At 38.6% G+C, this 20,632-nt stretch overlaps 1 protein-coding gene across 5 annotated transcripts in view; it reads right to left on the reverse strand.

Moving 5' to 3' along the window:
• Nucleotides 1-20,632, reverse strand: part of FSTL5 (follistatin like 5) — an 845,021-nt gene that overhangs the window by 170,049 nt on the left and 654,340 nt on the right. For all 5 annotated transcript variants that reach the window (XM_051831719.3, XM_051831717.3, XM_051831718.3 and 2 more), the window contains exon 9: nt 4,611-4,772. In XM_051831719.3, the coding sequence (XP_051687679.3) occupies nt 4,611-4,772 (162 nt within the window). The remainder of the gene's footprint in view (nt 1-4,610; nt 4,773-20,632) is intronic.

Raw genomic sequence — 20,632 nt, forward strand, 5'->3', positions numbered from 1 at the left:
ATAATATTGCTCATTTTCAAGAAGTTACCTGAAAAGACCATTTCATGGAAAATTAAGTGAGCTACATAATGCAAATATGCTATTGACATTCACCAAGCTTTTTATTGAGTTCTTATAGATCTGGAATTATTAGGTATGGAGGGCAGAAAGATAACAATATATGATCTGTCTACAAGAGTTGTAGTCTTTACTAGAATATGTCTAAAAATTTATAATATGGAAATGTATGTAGTCAGTGTATAACCTAAATGATAAGAGTGCTTAATCCAGGGTTGGCGCTGTGGCGTAGTGGGTAGAGCCACGGCCTGCAGTGCCAGCATCCCATATGGATGCCTGTTCGAGTCCTGGCTGTTCCACATCCTCTCTTCCATGGCCTGGGAAGGCAGTAGAAGATGGCCCAATCCTTGGGCACCTGCACCTGCGTGGGAGACCCATGGGAGGCTTCTGGCTCCTGGCTCCTGACTAGCCCTGCTACAGCTGTTGTGGCCACTTCAGGAGTGAATCAGCAGATGGAAGGCCTTTCTCTCTCTGCCTCTCTGTAACACTGCCTTTCAAATAAATAAATAAATATTCTTTTTTTTCGTGCTTTAAAAAAGAGAGTGTTGGGAACGGTGCTGTGGCATAGTGGGTAAGGCTGCCACCTGCAGTGCCAGCATCCACACAGGTGCTGGTTCGAGTCCCGGCTGGTCCACTTCTGATCCAGCTCTCATATATTGCCTGGGAAAACAGTAGAAGACCACCCAAGTTCTTAGGCCCCTGCACCCATGTGGGAGACCCAGAAGAAGCTCCTGGCTCCTGGCTTCGTTGCGGCCAATTGGGAAGTGAACCAGCAGATGGAAGACCGACCGACCACTGACCCTCTCTCTCTCTCTCTCTCCTTCTCACTCTGTATAACTCTTTCAAATAAAATAAATAAATCTTTAAAAAAAGAGTGTTTAATCCAACTTTTAAATCATCATGAGATAGTATTTTAAGATAATCCTTGAATAATGGGAGAGACAGAGACAGAGAGGATTAGCCTAATGAGCCGCGGCGCCATCCATAATCATTTACTTTATATTGACATTATGCTAGGGACTTCATATATATTATTCCTTAATTGTTTCAACCAATATTCAATTATTGATTAAGGGCTCTGAGATCCATGGAGTGAACTCCTGCCAGTTAACTCAAAGGGTGAGGATAAGACTCTTTTTCTAAATAAAGTTCAGTGTTGGTTACAGTCATTTGTTTAGGTTTCTTTTATTTCCTTTTCTTTTTGTGTGGACGTCTTAGACTTTCCTGAGTGTCTTTTTGTAAAAGTGTGTTCCATGCTATCTATGACAATAACAACATGTGCAGTAGAATGGAACAAGTCTATTTGTGATACTGGTGCAGCCCAGTTTGGGGAAAGAAGAATGGAAAAACAATGGTAAAGAGCTTGAAGCCACGCCCAGGAGCCAATGACTCTCAAGGGATATGAATGAGATGTGGAGAGACAGTGGCTGTTTGGACTGATAATCATTTCAATCATTTGAATCTGTTTCTCCATTTACAAAAGTTTACTGAACATACCCTCCCATCCTTAACAGTCAAACAGGTTGGCAGGTTTTTGTTTTGGTTTTGTCATTTCAGAAATAAAAGAGCCCAGCAAATATATTTCAGGTGTTGTGAACCAACTACTCAACTCTATCACAGCAACATGAAAAGTAGGTATAGATTTAAAGATGCCTGCAATCGGCTTTGGAGTGCCCAGATTGGATTCTTGGATCTGGTCCCAACTTCACTTTCCTTCCAGCACACACCCTGAGAGACAGCAGTGATGGCTCAAGTAATCAGGTTCCTGTCATTCATGTAGCACACCTGGATTGCGTTCTGAGTTCCTGGCTTGGTACTGGCCCAGTCCCAGCTGTTGTGGGCATGTGGGAGTGTTGTGGGCATGTGGTCTTACTCTCTGTTCATCTGTCTTCCTCTCTCTCTCTCCCTTTCTCTCTCTGTCTCTCAAATAATAAAAAAGTAAACATGGATTTTTTTAAAAAGAGAACAATGTATTTATATCTGCACCAACTTATTATTTTACATGAAATTTGGCCCCCTCCAAAGATCATACCTTTTAATCAAGGCCCACATATTTAATATCCAAAACCTTGCAGATTTTTCTGAAATTTCAAATCAATTTAATCTAGCTTTATATATTATATTCTAATGTTGCCATATATTTTCCTAACCTATATGACACATCTTTCCCTCACCCCTTATGTAATCTTTAATTCCTAAATATTTTCTACTCCACAGTGCCTAAACTATTAGGTCCCTTGTCTAATTATTATTTTCACATCTGCATTTCTAACCTCCAGAAGTAGAATAAGCTAAGCCATTTCAGCACCTGGTGTTTCTGCACCTTGCTCTTTGTTAAATTATTAGTTTATTAGTTTTCAAATTCACAGTATTCAATAGCAGGCTAATTGGTGCTATTTGACATCCATTTCATTTACATTTCCAGCTAGTTTTCTCTGGTAACTTATTCTACTTTTACTTCTAATTTTTCACGCTTTTATTTTGATGGCTCCTGTCTTAATAATAATTCCCTTTCTCAAAGCATTGGCTTGTCCTTTATAACATGAAGTAAACAGAAGTTGTCAGAAAGTAAACAAAAATTCCTGTTCCTGGCTTCACCTCTGTTTAGTTCTCAGAGAACATTCTCTGTTTATTTTTGGCAAATCTTCTCTCCTTTCCTGTAGATTTCTGTGACTTTCTGCACCTGCCCTTCTCCTGTTCCTCTACTGATCTTTTAATCCGACTTACGCATTTCCAAGAAGAAAACCCAAAGTCTTTCCAGAGGCAGCTGCTGCCTCCCCAGCTCTCTTCCTTTCAAAATCTAGAAAAGCTTTCACATGTATTATTTTCCATTTCTAAGCCCACTGAAGACTGATTGCTCCTGGTACTGCCTTCCAAATGCCACAAAACAAGCAGGTAACCTAAGGTATTAGATACTTTCATGACCTTCTGTGACCTTTCATCTGACACTGTCGAGTTCATTTCCCAATTTCAACCTTCCTTTCTTTTCTTTTGTGGGATCACCTGGTTTAGTGTCTCTTTGCTGATTTTTAGTCTTTCTGTATTAGATATTTTCACTTTGCTACTAATAAAATATCCATACTTTCCTGATATTTTAGTTACAATCATTCACACATTATCCTGTCCATTGCCACTGATATTTAATTAGTGCCTAGACTTGGCTCTCACACTTAAATGATAAAGAAGCATCTGATGAAGGGATGGATAATTAAGTAACTATAGCATTTAGTAATATATAGTTATATATAAACCCAGCTAGGATTTGATTCTCTGTATGCCCACTTTTACGTCTTAGGTTGTCCTTCAATTTACTTTTGGAAGTTTATTTACTTTTTTATTTATTTGAAAGGCAGAGAAAGAGAAGAGAGACACACATACTGCAAGACCAGTAAAGTCATGTCTAAAGCCTGGAACAGCTGGGGTGGGGCCAGGTGGAAACTGGGAGTCAGGAACTTGATGAGTCATCCACAAGGGTGACAGAAACCCAAGGACTGGAGCCATCAATGCTGCATTCCAGGGCACACATTAGGCAGGAAGCTGGAATAGAGAATGGAGCCAGGACTGGAACCCAGGACTCCAATATGGGATGCAGACATCCCAAGCAGATCAGCCTAATGCTTGCTCTGCAATTCAGGTAGATGAAAAAATATGTAAAGATTACTAATGCACACTGATTAAAGTGGAATAATTATAAAATTCTATGCAATAAAATGAAATATACTCATTTATAAAAATATCAATTAAAAACTTTTTTGCAATATTAATTAAAGACGTGAAACAAGGAAGACAGTGCCTGTGTTACAGCCATTTCAAAAAATGCATTTTCTATGTGCTTTGTCTCACATTGGAAATCAGATCCATTTATTTTTTATGCTAGTATAAGAAACATATTCTATGTAATGGCTTTTGCATTATTAAATTATTTAGTCATATAAAATTACCTGTTTTATTTCATTTTCCACATATTTGTTATTATTAAGTATGTATAATCTGATTGATCATGCACAGCCAGTTGAATATTATTACATGTAGAGTATCTTGTATGTTGGAATGAAATAGCTTACTAACTTTAAAGCAACATAAATGCAAAGCATAACCAGCAAGGTTTATTTTTTTACTTTTTTTTCATTTATAAAATATGCTGGAAAAAATCCACTAAAAATTGCTGTATTACAAAATACATATTTAATGTAATATTTAAACAGTTCAAAAAGTAACTTTAGAAATGTATTTCTATTATGAAAACTATTCTGCTTAACATATTTTCTATAATTCAGAAAACAAGAATTTAAATGATACATAATATAATACTCTGTCACCAAAATAATTACACAATTAATCATTATGACAAGACTATTTTTAAAAAATTGATAATATTAACGGAGTCTATTTTGAATATAATGCCTTAAATATAGCCATTTTTACATACACATAAAATATTCTGTTGCCACAACTCATTTTCCTGTTTTCCTTTAATAATGAAAATATGACAACATTTACTTTAGCATTTCTATACAATCTTTTAACTGAAAAGAAATGCAAGAAAAAGGCACCTTGAAGCGTGAGCTGCTTGGAAAGCTTTGGTGTAATATCAATTCCGTTCTTCAGCCAGCCAAGCTGAGGGTTGGGGATGCCTTCTGCATGACACCTGAGACTGGCGGTTACCCCGGGCTCTCTGGCCTGGCTCTCTGGATACACCCGGATGACAGGAGGAACTAAGAGAAGGGGATAAAAAGTTGGTTAGTGCTCCATATCCAGATCTTGACTTGTGAAAATGAAAAAAAACTGAAATAAGAGAAATTATATATTTTAAGCATGTTATATATTTCTACAGATATTAATTTCTACTCTACTAAGTGTACCAGTATTATTTGGAAAAAAGATTACATTAGGATTATGCAATAAAATTTATAAGACAAGCACGAGACACATTGTTTAAGAAATTAAGTCCTCAAAGAATATTAGAGACATTTCAAAAGGTCATAGAACCAATGCAGAGACTTGGGAATGGACCTCTGGCATAGAGGTTTGAGTCTGCATTGAGATGCCCACATCCCATGTCAAAGTCCCTGCTGTGAGTGACTGCTGCAAGTGAGAGGCACATTCCTGCTGATGTATAGTCTGGGGAGGCAGCAGATAATGGCTCAGGTCCTTGGGTCTCCACTCCCTTGGGAAACCTGGTTTGACATCTAGGTTCTTGGCTTTAATCTGGCCCAGCCATAGCTGTTGCAAACATTTAGGTAATCAACGTTGAAAAAGAGGAAAAACCTGTAGGAATCACACCTTCTGGTTTCAAAACTTATGATAACTTATGATAAATCCAGGGCTATCAAAAGAGTGTAACACTGACATAAAGATAAACATATGGCTTTATATAACAGTTAAGAGTAACAAAATAAATACATACATCTGTGGCCAACTGACATGACAAGAGTTATGAAAAAGAACATTTTTCAAGACTATCTAGGGAGCAGCATTGTGGCACAGCTGGTTATGCTTCTGCTTGTGCCGCCAGCATCCCAAATTAGAGCAACAGTTCAAATCCTGGCTACTCTGCTTCCCATCCAGGCCCCTGCTGCTGTCCCTGGAAAAGCAGTGGATGCTGGCCCAATGCTTGGGTCCCCACCACCTAAATGGGAGACCTGGAGGAAATTCCAGGCTCCTGGGCTCAGCCTGGACCAGACCTTGCGGATTATGGCCAATTGCAGAGTGAACCAGCATATTTAAGATTTCTATGTTTCTACCTCCCTCTTTGTTGCCCTGCTTTTCAAATAAATAAAATTTTTTGTGCCAATAATGATACACAGTTCTCTGTGTGTGTGTCTCTGTCTCTCTCTCTTTTAGATCCCATATATAAGGGAGAATATGTAGTATTTGACTTTGAGGGTCTGGCTTATTTCACTGAACATGATTGTCTTCAGTTGCAACCATTCTACTGAGTATGGTAGAATTTCATTATTTTTTTTTAATTTTTTAATTTTTATTATTTTTTGACAGGCAGAGTGGACAGTGAGAGAGAGAGAGAGAGAGAGACAGAGAGAAAAGTCTTCCTTTTTGCTGTCGGTTCACCCTCTAATGGCTGCTGCGGCCAGCACACTGCGGCCAGCGCACCGCGCTGATCTGATGGCAGGAGCCAGGTGCTTCTCCTGGTCTCCCATGGGGTGCAGGGCCCAAGCACTTGGGCCATCCTCCACTGCCTTCCCAGGCCACAGCAGAGAGCTGGACTGGAAAGGAATCACCGGGTATAGAACTGGAGCCCATATGAGATGCCAGCGCCACAGGTGGAGGATTAACCTAGTGTGCCATGGTGCTGGCCCTCCAACAGACACTTTAGAAAATGTTCAGTATCACTAGCAATCAGGGAAATGCAAATCAAAACCACAATGAGACTTTACCTCACTCTAGTTAGAATGGCCCGTGTAAAGAAATCAACAAATGACAAACGCTGGTAAGGATGTGGGGAAAAAGGTATCCTGATACACTGTTGAGTGGAATGTAAACTGGTGCTGCCACTGTGAAAAAAAAGTATGGAGATACCTCAGCAATCTGAATACAGACCTGGCATATGACCCAGCCATCCCACTCCTGGGAATTTACCTAAATCAAACAAATCAGTATGTGAAAGAATTATCTGTACCCGCATGTTTATTGCAGCACAATTCTTATTAGCCAAGGTATGGAATCGACCCAGATGTCCATCAACTGATGACTAGATACAGAAATTATTGTACATATACACTATGGGGAACTACTCATGCGTAAAAAAAAAAAAAAAAAAAAAAAAAAAACAAAACTGAATTCCTGTCTTTTGCCCCAAGATGGTTACAACTGGATGCCATTATGCTTAGTAAAATAAGCCAGTCCCCAAAAGACAGATATCATTTTCTCTGATCAGAAATAATGAATAGAGTACCTGAAATACAATGTATTAAAGTGAAATAGACATTTTTATAATTAATGAAGTTTTATAGCCTTGTCTCTTTTGTTGAGGAAAAGTGTTTTGTTTTGCTTTGTTTTATTTTCTCTTCATACTATTGTTGAACTCTTTTACTTAGGGTAGCATTAACTATACATGCATTAGTATAATAAAAAAGACCATTGTAAAAATTAAGAGTAGGACTATGAGAGGGAGGGGTAGGAATGGTTGGAGAGTTGGGGCGGGGAGAGAAGTGCCACTATATTGCTATAACAGTATAAAGGAAATATATGAAACTTGTATACTTTAAATAAAATATATATCAAAATAAAACATTTTTATAAGTTGAACTCATAGAAGCAGATAGTAGAATGGTGTTGCCAGTGGCTGGAAGATGTTAACCAAAGAGTACAAAGTTTCAGTTAAGAGGAATTAGTCTGTAGATCTACTCTATGACACAGTAACTATAGTTAACGGCAATAGATCATACATTTGAAAACTGCGTCAAAAATGTGCATCTTAAATCCTCACCATAAAAACTACATGTGGGTGCTGGCTCTGTGGTGCAGTAGGTTAATCCTCTGCCTGCTGCACTGGCCTCCCATATGGGCACCTGTCCTAGTCCCAGATGCTCCTCTTCCAATCCAGCTCTCGGCTATGGCCTAGGAAAGCAACAGAAGATGGCCCAAGCTCTTGGGCCCCTGTACCCACGTGGAAGACCCAGAAGATGATCCTGGCTCCAGGCTTTGGATAGGCCCAGCTCTGGCCATTGCGGCCATTTGGGGAGTGAACCAGCAGAGGGAAGCCCCTTCTCTCTGCCTCTGTCTCTGTCTATAACTCTACCTCTCAAATAAATAACACCTTAAAAAAACTGCATGTGTTGAAATATTGTATTATACCTCATTAAAATATAAAAAATGTACAAGTATTACATGTTAATCAAAAAGTTTAATTTTTCTAAAAAAAAATTTAGTACCTGAGGTGGTAGATATGTTAATTTGCTTGAAGTAATCATCCCACAATGTATGTATGTATGTATGTGTGTGTGTGTATATATATATGTATACACATATATATCAAAATGCCACATTGTGCATAATACATATTATCTTGCCAATTAAAAAAACTGTCATAAATGGAAACTGTAGTATTTTCCCCAAAGAAGAAATGACACTAATCTTACATAAACTCCTCTAAAGACTACAGTAGCAGGAGGTATAATTGTTTGGTCATGTTAAAATATCCCTAAAAATTCTTTGGCACTCCTATCTTGAAAGGGTGGAGATAGTTATCCAAACCTTCTTTGTAGGTTGGATTTAATGATTCCACGTTAAAGGACAGAATCAGGAAATGAGGCTGCAGCATATTTAATCATAGGTCATAGAGATATTTTATTATTCTCCTTGTTCTCCTGGTCTTAGAGACGTTAGCTGCTATGTTATAAAAACATTCAATTAGTCTTAAGGAAATCCTCATGTGTCAAGTGACAGTGAGAAGCCTCATGTCTACAGCCAACAAGGCAGTAATGCTCCCTGCAAACAGCCCTTCAAGTGAGCCATGTTTTTTTTATAAAGATTTTTCTTTCTTTCTTTATTTATTTGAGAGGTAGAGATACAGACACTATTGGTTCACTCCCCAAATAGCCATAATGCCCAAAGCTGCACGGATCCAAAGCGAGGAGCCAGGAGCCTCTTCCTGTCTCCACAAGGACTTAGACCATCCTTGACTGCTTTCCCAGGCCAGAGCAGAGAGCTGGATTGGAAGAGGAGCAGCCAGGACTAGAACCGGCGCCCATATGGGAGGCCGGCACCGCAGGTGGAGGATTAACCTACTGCACCACAGTGTCAGCCCCTTCAAGTGAGCCATCTTAAAATTACCCACCAGTCCCAAATGAAGTCTCAGATGATCATGGTTCTGGTAAATATTTTGATGGCAACCTCAGCAAAGACTTTGTGCCAGGATCGCCTTGGCTAAGCTCTTCTCGAATAATTTAAGAACCCATTTCTCTATTTATTATCTTGTATCTCTCTTTTACTATTTTTACTTCATAAAGCAGTACTTGTCATTTTAAGTCATGAAGTTTTGAGTAATTCATTATGCATCATTGAAAATTAATAAAGATTGGGGAGGGTGGGGAAGATGGTGGTATAGCAGTGTGAGGTTCTGAGTTGTGTAGGGGGAACTGGGTAATTAGTTAGCAGAGGGGATGTAAGCTGGTGGCAGAATCACGAGAAGTTCCCCCAGAGTAGCTCAGGAGTCCTCCAGAGACTGCTCAGGTCCACACCGTGGGGAGCAAAGAGGAGGGAGAGGTGGCGAATGTGTGGTGAAGGAGCAACGCAGAGATCAAATAAGGAGACTGGTGCCGCCGCTTCCCCAGTGAACCAGGTGAGAGGTAGCCTCTGAGTTCATGGAGCTGTGAACAGTGGCAGGCGGGGAAACTAGGCGAACTGCACTGTGTTTGAAACTCCAAGCAGTAATAAGCAGAAATTGTAGGGAACAGGCAGAGTGGTTTGGCACGCCACAGTCCTTCTGGTCTCACCCCCTTCTCCTAACTGGACCTACAGCTGGCTGGGAAAAAAACATATTGATTGATTGTTTACATTTAGAGTGTAAGCAGCATATTGACTGTTTACATTTTAGAGTCATGTCTGCCTCCTACGCACACGTCCATCAAATGCAGAGGCTACCTCACAATACACACTACCGGAGAACAAGGATCACAACATTTCAGAGTGATTTCCTCCCCACCATGCAAGCTGCGCAATAAGGAGTAATCCTAAACAGTGAAAACCTGAGACCCTCTCACGCACCAGTGAGAAGTGCGCCCAGCCCTAGCAGGCAGGACTTAGTGCAGCACAGCCCTGCAACCCACCTGCATCAGGATCCAGAAGTAAACAGAGCTCCAGGAGGTGGGGCTGCATGCTTCCACGTGGAACACATACACACACAGCAGCTCAGCAGAGAGAAATCCAATTAAAAATGAAATCAACCAGAAACCAACCAGGAATGCTGAAGGACAAAGGAAACATCCTGAATAAGAATAAGGAAGACTGTATGAATTCACCAGAGAAACAATACAATTCCTCAATAATGGAGGCTGAAGATGGGATAGAGGATATGCCAGCAAAGGAATTCAGAAAGTTAATAGATGACTTAGAAGCAATCAGAAACAAATTCATGATTTAAATGAGAAGCACTCCCAAGAAACAGATTTTTGAACAGAAGCCAGAATGAAATACTAGAAATTAAGAATTCAATGGACCAAATAAATGCAGTGGAATCCCTTAGCAATAGAATAGATGAAACAGAAGAAAGAATATCAAGACTAGAAAATAAACTTTCAGAAATAATATAGTCAGACCAAATACAGAAAGATATTAGAAAATTAAAAATCATAGTGGGAGAGTTACAAGAGTCTATCAAATGACCAAACTTATGGATCCTAGGAATTCCAGAAGGTGTGGAAAGAGACAAGGGATTAGAAGGCCTTCTTAATGAAACAATAAAGGGAAATTTCCACAATTTTGGAGAAAGAGACATCCTAGTACAAGAAATACAGAGAACTCCCAATAGACAGGACCAGAAAAGAACTTTACCATGACACATTGTAGCAAAATGAAGCTCAGTGAAACAACAAGAACAAATATTAAAATGTACGTGATAGAAAGGACAAATTACATTTAGAGAAAACCCAATTAGACTCAACCAGGACTTCTCATTGTAAACCCTACAGGCAAAGAGACAATGGCGAGACATATTCCAAGTCCTAAGAGAAAAAATCTGTCAACCCAGAATACTGTACCCTGCAAAACTATCATTTATGAATGAAGGAGAAATAAGGATCTTCCACAGCAAGCAGAAATTGAAAGAATTTGTAACTATGACCCCGCCCTAGATAAGATGCTCAAGGATGTTTTACACACAGAAACAGACACATCACTACAAAAGAAGATGAATGCAGAAAAGGACCCAGCAAAAGTACAAATGAAATCCAAAATACATAAACAGGAGTATTTACGGAAACATGGCAGGGCTAAGATGGTATTTAACAATAGTCACAACGCATGTAAATGGTCTCAACTCTCCAGTTAAAAAACAGACTGGCTGAATGGGTAAAAATGTAAACCCATCTATTTTCTGCCTACAAGAAACACATCTTACCAACAAAGATGCATGCAGACTGAAAGTGAAAGGATGGCAAAAGATACTAACAGAAACCAAAAAAGAGTTGGCGTAGATATCCTAATATCAGAAAAAAACAGACTTCAACAAAAAACTATTAAAGGAAACAAAGAGGAACACTGTACAATGACTAAAGGACCAATTCAACAGGAAGATGTGACCACTATAAAGGTATATGCACCTAATGACAGGGCACCTGGCTATTTAAAAGAATTGTTAAGGTATTTAAAGGCAGATATTGACTCAAATACAATAGTATTGGGGGACTTCAATACCCCAATTTCAGCAATGGATGGGTCAAGCAGACAGAACATCAACAAGGAGCTAATCGACACAACAGAGCTAACTGACACCACAAAAGAAATAGACTTAGCAGATATCTACAGAGCCTTCCACCCCACAGCCACAGAATACACATATTTCTCCCTGGTGCATGGAACGTTCTCTAGGATAGACCACAGGCTAGGCCATAAAGTAAATCTCAGCAAATTCAAAAATATCCAAATCATACTATGTATCTTCTCAGACCACAAAGCAGTGAAGCTGTAAATTAACAACTCAAGAATCTCTATATCATATGCAAACACACGGAGAATGAACAACATATTTCTGAATCAACAATAGGTCATAGAAAAAAATCAAAGGATAAATCAAAAAAAAATTCTGGAAACAAATGAAGACAGCAATACAGCATACCAAAATTTGTGGGATACAGCAAAATCAGTGTTAAGAGGGAAGTTTTATAGCAATTGGTGCCTACATCAAGAAACTGGAAAGGCACCAAATAAATGAACTATCCATGCAACTTAAGGATCTAGAAAAACAATAGCAAAACAAACCCAAAACTAGAAGAAAAGAAATAGAGAAGAGATCATCAAAATTGAAACAAAAAAATACAAATAATCAGCAAAATGAAAAGCTGGTTTTTTTTTGAAAAAAATAAACAAAATTGAGACACTATTGGCCCAACTAAATAAATAAAGGAGAAAGAGAATGAAAATCAATAAAATTAGAGATGAAAAAGGAAATGTAACAACAGAGAACCACAGAAATAAAAAGAATCATTAGAAACCACTACAAATAGCTGTATGCCAACAAACTGGGAAACCTAGAAGAAATGGATAGATTCCTACACACATTCAACCTACGTAAATTGAGCCTGAAGACACAGAAAACATAAACAGACCCATAATCAAGATAGAAATTGAATCAATAATAAAGGCCCTCCCAACAAAGAAAAGCCCAGGACTGGATGGCTTCACTGCTGAATTCTAGGAGACATTAAAAGAAATAACTCCAATTCTTCTCAAGCTATTCAAAACAATTGAAAGGGAAGGAATCCTCCCAAATTCTTTTTATGAAGGCAGCATTACCTTAATTCCTAAACCCAGAAAAGATGAAATAGAGAAAGAGAACTAAAGACCAACTTCCCTGATGAACATAGATGCAAAAATTCTCAACAAAATTCTGGCCAGTTGAAGCTAACAACACATCAGAAAGATCATTCACCTGGACCCAGGGGAATTTATCTTTGGTATGCAGGGATGGTTCAATATTCACAAATCAATGTGATACAGCACATTAACAAATTGAAGAAACAAACTATATGATTATCTTAATAGGTGCAGAGAAAGCATTTGACAAAATACAACACCTTTTCATCATGAAAACTCTAAGCAAATTGGATTTAGAAGGAACATTCCTCAACACAAAGCAATTTATGACAAATCTACGACCAGCATCATATTGAATGGTGAAAAGTTGGAAGTATTCCCATTAAGATCTGGTACCAGACAAAGATGCCCACTCTCATTAATGCTATTCAATATAGTCCTGGAAGTTTTAGCCAGAGCCATTAGGCAAGAAAAATAAATCAAAGGGATACAAATAGTGAAGGAAGAAGTCAAACTATCCCTATTTTTAGACGACATGATTCTACATATAGGGAATCCAAAAGAATCCACAAAGAGACTATTGGAACTCATAGAAGAGTTTGGTGAAGTAGTGAGATATAAAATCAACATAGAAAAATCAATAGCCTTTGTATACACAGACAATGCCATAGTTGAGAAAGAATTTCTAAGATCAATCGCATTCACAATAGCTACAAAAAATCAAATGCCTTGGAATAAACTTAACCAAAGATGTCAAAAATCTCTACAATGAGATTTACAAAACATTAAAGAAAGAAATAGGAGAAGATACAAAAAATTGGAAAAATCTTCCATATTCATGGATTAGAAGAATCAATATCATCAAAATGTCCATTCTTCAAAAAGCAATTTACAGATTCAATGTGATACCAATCAAAATACAAAAGACATTCTTCTCAGAGCTAGAAAAAATGTGCTGAAATTCATATGCAGCCACAGAAGACTTTGAGTAGATAAAATAATCTTATACAACAAAAACAATGCTGGAAGCATCACAATACCAAATTTTAAGACATACTACAAGGCAGTTGTAATCAAAGCAGCCTGGTACTAATACAAAAACAGATGCATGGACCAATGGAACAGAATAGTATCACCAGAAATCAATCCAAACATCTACAACCAACTTATATTTGACCAAGGAGCTAAAACCAATCCCTAGAGCAAGGACAGTCTCTTCAATAAATAGTGTTCAGAACTCTGGATGTCCACATGCAGAAGTATGAAGCAAGACCCCTACCTTACGCCTTACACAGAAATCCACTCAACATAGATTAAAGATCTAAATCTATGACACTACGCCATCAAATTAACTGAGAACACTGGGGAAATCCTGCAAGACATTGGCACAGGCAAAGAATTCCTGGAAAAGACCCCAGAGGCACAGGCAGTCAAAGCCAAAATTAATCAATTGGATTACTTCAAATTGAGAAGCCTGAGAAGCTTTTGTATGGCAAAATAAACAATCAGTAAAGTGAAGAGACAACCAACAGAATGGGAGAAATTATTTGCTAAATACTCAACTGTTAAAGAATTAATCTATAAAGAGATTAAGAATCTCTACAACAACAAAACAAAAAACCCAGTTAAGAGTTGGGCAAACACATAGCAGACATTTTTCAAAAGAGGAAATCCAATAGGCACATAAAAAACTGTTAAGGATCACTAGGTGTCAGGGAAATGCAAATCAGGTCTACAAATGAGGTTTCATCTCACTCCAGTTAGAATGGCTTTCATACAGAAATCAACAAACAACAAATGCTGGGGTGAATGTGGGGAAAAAGGTACCCTAATCCACTGCTGGTAAGAACGTCACTAGTAAAGCCACCATGGAAGATGGAGATAACTCAAAAATCTGAATATAGACCTACCATATGACCCAGCCATCCCACTCCTGGGAATTCACCCTAGGGAAATTAAATCAGTAAATAAAAGAGCCTTCTGCACCTCCATGTTTATGGTGCTCAACACAATAGCTAAGACATGGAATCAACCTAATGACCATCAACTGAGGACTGGATAAATAAATTATGGGATATATACACTTAGGAATACTAAACAGCAGTAAAAAAAAATGAAATCTGGTCATTTGCAACAAAATGAACCAATCTGGAAAATTTCATACTTAGTAAAATAAGCCAGTCCCAATGGGACAAATACCATATGTCCTCCCTGATCTGTGAGAACTAGCACACCTAAAATGAAGGCTATAGAAGTGAAATTGACACTTTGAGAAGCAATCACCTGCACAGTTCTCATCTTGACTGTCGAGAAACAGTTTTTTTTTTTTAATTTTTTTCTTTTGTCTTATTCACACTATATGTTGAACCCTTTACATAACATAGAGTTAATCATATATATATATTATTTATGTAGTCAATTGATAATAGATATCAGTAAAAAGTAAGAGGGGGAATAAGAGAGGGAGGAAGAAGCTTCTAACTGTAAAGCTGCAACATGCCATCTTAACTGTTAAAGTAATCATATTAAGTATTAAAGTGAACATATAGATAGGGTTGTTAGAGACCATATATATATAGCATCAAATACCTGGTAATAACAATAGAATTAACAAGGAGGGAATGTCCAACATGGGAAGCAGTCCACACAGCAGATTCATAGAATGACAATCTCTTTAAGTAACTCTCTGACCTCAGAATCAGCCCTTAAGGCATTCAGATGTGGCTAGAAAGCCCATGAGAACAATGCAGACATGGAAAGCCAAGACATTGTGGAAAAAATATCCTACATGGAAGATCCATGTAAATGAGTCCCCAGTGGAAAGAAGGGGCCATTAAAGAAGAATGTACTTTTGGGCCAGTGCTATGGTGCAGCATGTTAATACCATGGCCTGAAGCGCAGGCATCCCATATGGGCCCATCTGAGACTTGGCTGCTCCACTTCAAATCCAGCTCTCTGCTATGGCCTGGGAAAGCAGTAGAAGATGTTCCAAGTCCTTGGGCCCCTGCACCCACATGGGAGACCTGGAAGAAGCTCTTGGCTCCTGGCTTTGGATCAGCGCAGCTTTGGCCATTTAGGCCAATTGGGGAGTGAACCAGAGGATGGAAGACCAACCTCTCTCTGTCTTTCTCTCTCTCTCTCTCTCTCTCTCTCTCTATATATATATATATATATATATATAATATATATATGTATGTATATCCTTCCTTTTCTCCTCTCTCTTGTGTAACTCTGATTTTTAAATAAACAAATAATTCTTAAAAAGAAAAAAAGAATGTACTTTTCTCTGAAGGGAGGAGAGAACTTCCATTTGGCTTACGGCCTTTTCTAAATACTGACAAGAGTTTGTGGTCACAAAAGGCTTCCATATCCTTGGCAGCTCATGGCAAGAGCCTCAAGTAATCACTGAGGTCATAAATAATATTGTTAATTGTTAAATCAACAACAGAAGTCACTGTGCATTTACTACCCATGTAAGACCTCTATCCTTAATGAGATGTACTATGAGAATTAACTGCAAAACTTGTTCTTAAGCAATACTTTTTATATTGTATATGTATATGTGTGCAAACTGTTGAAATCCTTACTTAATACAGAGTTGGTCTTCTGTATATAAAGTTGATTAAAAAAGAATCTCAAAGAAGAACAGGATGGGAGAGGGAGTATTTGGTGGGATGGGAGTGGGGGAGGGAAGGTGAGTATGGGGGGAAAACCACTATATTCGTAAAGTTGTACCTATGAAAATTGTATTCATTAAATAAAAGCTTTTAAAATAAGAAAACTAGTAAAATTTCCAATTTGCATTATAAAGCCAATATAAACTTAATACCAAAATTTGAAAAGAGCATTATAAGAAAGAATAAATATGGGTCAATGTCACTCATGGAATTAGACAAAAAAGTCCCAAAGAAAATATTATAAAGTGAAACTTGTTAGAATACTAAAATGGTAACACCACATGATGCATTGATTTCATCATACACTTCTAAGCTAGGAAGTCCATCCTCATCTCCCAGGTGGGTGAAGAGGCCTACATAATGGGACCATTCTGTATTGCCTTCCCATGCACAGTTGCAGGAAGCTGAGTTAGACATTTAGCCACAGTAATTCAAATCAGTCTAATCCCATAGGGACGCTGCTGTTTCAAGCAATGGTTTAATTCGCTGTGCCACAATACCAGCCCCAATCTATAGAAACGTTCTCAAGATTGTGTCCCATGTGCAAATGCTCACTTATTCTTTACTAAGTCACTTACTCCAAATCCATGGTGAACTGTAAAATGGTAGGTTGATGCAGATGGACAAGACATGACATGATCTCAATGCACTGCTCAATAACTGTAACACAACAAGTTTTGTATTGCAGAAGGACTGATAGGTTGTAATGCTTTTTTTTTTTTTAATTTATTTGACAGAAAGAGTTGGACAGTGAGAGAGAGAGAAAAAGAGAGAAAGGTCTTCCTTCCGTTGGTTCACTCCCCAAATGGCCACTTCGGCCGGTGCTGTGCCAATCTGAAGCCAAGAGCCAGTTCCTTCCTGCTGGTCTCCCATGGGGGTGCAGGGCCCAAGCACCTGGGCCATCCTCCACTGCACTCCCTGGCCACAGCAGAGAGCTGGACTGGAAGAGGGGCAACCAGGACTAGAATGGTTATAGAGAGATAAGAACTGTTAACACAGAATTTTTTTTTTAAAGATTTATTGATTAGAAAGGTACAGTTACAGACAGGCAGAAGCAGAGAGAGAATTCTTTCACCTGCTGATTCACTCCCAAAATGACCAAAACAGCCAGAGCTGAGCGATGATACAAGACCAGAAGCCAGGGGCTTAACTGGGTCCCCCACAAGGGTTCAGGGGCCCAAGGACTTGAGCCATCTTCTATTGCTTTCCCAGGCCATAGCAGAGAGCTGGATGGGAAGTGGAGCATCCAGGACTAGAACCAGCTTCCATATGGGATGCCAGCGCCACAGGTGGTGGCTTTAGCTGCTAAGCCGCAGTGCCAGTCCCAATACAGAATGCTTTAAAGCAAAGTACAAAGGGTTTTTGAAGTGTTCAGGAGTCCAACAGGTGGAAAAGTGAATAACCGTTGGAGAAGCATTGACTGCAGAGGCCCAACGCTGAATAACTGACAATATTTCAATGCATGTATTTTCAACTTAAGTTGTGTCACAGGTAATTAAATATATGTCATGTGCAACTGTACTGAGAGTCAATTTTCCTCCAACAATGCTGTGAAAAATTATGCATTTATTCAATAACCTTATATGCCTTGATTATCTACTAGTGTCAGGTACTCCAAGCACACTATCAAGGTCATTATAATGTATAATTTTGCAGGAAATGGCCCAGGAATTATGGAATAATGGACTATTAATTGTAGAATTTTCAAATGATCAAGCAACCTGGATTTTTGAGGTTAGTTAGATGAAAATGTGAATACATTAGGGCAAATTGTTTAGACATTTTAATTTTGACATCTAAAAGCACACTGTTCTTTTCATGAAATACTAATACATTATCACTAATATATATTGAACATATTCACAATAAGATAGTTTTCTCAATTATAGAGGGTTATCCTTTTAATATTAAACAGAAAGTGAATATTTGTTTATACAAAAGCTTTTGCCCATGAATTACTGACCTCAGATTCTGAAACTTCTAAGTTAATGAAAACAGTATTACTTGTTGTTTACGTTGAGATCAATGTTGAGATGAATACTCGCTGTGCTCCTTAGTAGTTATGTGGTCTTCACCACTCTTTCAAACCTATCTGCAGTCTTCATTTTCTTATATATAAAATAGATTCTATAGCAGATTTTCAAAAAAGAGATTTTAACAAGAGATTCCTTGATTTTAAAAGTCAGTGTTATAGAGAGAGGAAAAGACACAGAGAAACAGACATCTTGCTTCTACTAGTTCACTCCCCAGATGTTTGCGAGGTCAGCACTGGGTGAGGTTGAAGCCACAGGGAGCTGGATTGTAAGCTGAGGCATGAACTGGCACCCCATGGGATGTGAGCGCCACAGGCTGTAGGTTTACATGCTAGGCCACAATGCTGGGCCCTGTGTCAGATTTTAAGCTTGTAAAAACAACATGGAATAACAAAAGTAAAGAAGACTTGTATATAGCAAAGCAAACTCTCATATACATGTATAAATGTAACTATTACCAAACTATCAACAGGTAGGTGGGTAGATAAATGATAGACAGATGACATAGATAAATAGACATAAAGATAGATAATGCACCATAAATAATAAGCTCATGACTAGAAGGGATTTGTCTTATATAACCATTGCACCCCGCCCCCCAACACAGCTGAGTGATGGAAGCGGCATATTGTCTGGAAAAGTGGTCTACAGGCCGGCGCCACTGCTACTAGGCTAATCCTCCACCTTGCAGCACCAGCACACCAGGTTCTAGTCCCAGTCGGGGCACTGGATTCTGTCCCGGTTGCCCCTCTTCCAGGCCAGCTCTCTGCTGTGGCCCGGGAGTACAGTGGAGGATGGCCCAAGTGCTTGGGTCCTGCACCCCATGGGAGACCAGGAGAAGCACCTGGCTCCTGCCATCGGATCAGCGCAGTGCACCAGCCACAGCGCACCTGCCACGGCGGCCATTGGAGGGTGAACCAATGGCAAAAAGGAAGACCTTCCTCTCTGTCTCTCTCTCTCTCACTGTCCACTCCGTCTGTCAAAAAAAAAAAAAAAAAAGTGGTCTACAGAATGTGTTACAAGATTTCACCCCTACCCCTTTTTACAGTCTCACTTCAGCATTTACTGAGAATGACTGAGAGCACGCATACTCTGCATTTGCATTAGTAGACTATGACCTGATATACAAGTAATGGGGCTCCAGTTCATAGCCAAAGAAGTTTCTGGGGGAGATATCTCAGCAAAGGCAATGGACAAAACCTTTCATTCAGCTTCAGTATCCAACAATCTTTGGTTAATGGGTACACTTTGTACTACATAAATATTTTGTATTTGTCCATCAGAATGCTGAAAAAACAAAGATACAAAGTTAGCAACCAATCTGAGATTCCCCTTCTAAACTAAAATTAATGACACCACTCTTCTTTCTAGTGATTAGATGCTCCACTGTATACAAACTTGACTTCCTCGTGAATAAGTGACAATATTCTAGATAGAAGGAAACTAGAAGTGATGCAAATTAAGAAAGTAGTTGAAGCTATCAGATTAAAACTATAGATATGTTGTCACCCTACTGTCCCCTTTGTTCCTTTCTTAGCCATAGTCTATAAATTTTAACTTAGGTACATGTCATGTGCAACACATACACCCCAAAATAGGGGCCTCAGGGAAGCCCAATCATTCTTTGATTCCACCGTGGAACTATATCTTGTGTATTGCTTTAATATTCAGAAGAGTGTAAAATAACAACTTTCAAAATTCTAATCTCAGAAGATACCTGCTACACTATTAATTCCTCTCCTAAATTTAGTTCAAAAGAAACAGCACACACCAATATGTGTGACAATGGCAAAAAATAAAACCAAGTTCAGATATTTTTTCTTGTTAATGACTTCTTAAATGCTTTGTTTTAAAATATTAAATAATTTTCAAAGAGAATTCTCATCATAACTCCATGCCTGCTTTGCTGGTGGAATAAGGCACATGTTTAGGTTTATCTCATCCAGCAAACAGTAGTTTTTGTAGTATTCTATTTCATTTAAGACTAAAATAACTTTTAAAGAGATATGTTAATATATTTATAACAAGCATCTATGTTAGTATACTTATAGGAAGCCCATACAACCATAAGATCTATAGTAAAAATGTAGCTTTCACATGATCAGAACCAATCTCTCATTTCTCATCAACTAGAGAGTCAGAAATTGAGCTTATAAAAATGACTTGTGGAGGGGCCAGAATTGTGCTGCACTGTATTAAGTTGATGTTTGCAATGCCAGCTGGGCAAGTCTCTGCTACTTGGCTTCCATTATGGATTCCAGAGGGAGGCAGATGATGGCCAAGTACTTGGGTCCCTGTCACCCATGTGGGAGACCAGGATGGAGTCTGTGGATCTTGGCTTCACCCTGGTGCAAATCTGGCTTCTATAGCCAT

Source organism: Oryctolagus cuniculus, chromosome 8, assembly GCF_051225735.1.
Source record: "Oryctolagus cuniculus isolate XC-2025 breed Fujian yellow rabbit chromosome 8, ASM5122573v1, whole genome shotgun sequence".
In the NCBI taxonomy this organism is placed as follows: Eukaryota; Metazoa; Chordata; class Mammalia; order Lagomorpha; family Leporidae; genus Oryctolagus; species Oryctolagus cuniculus.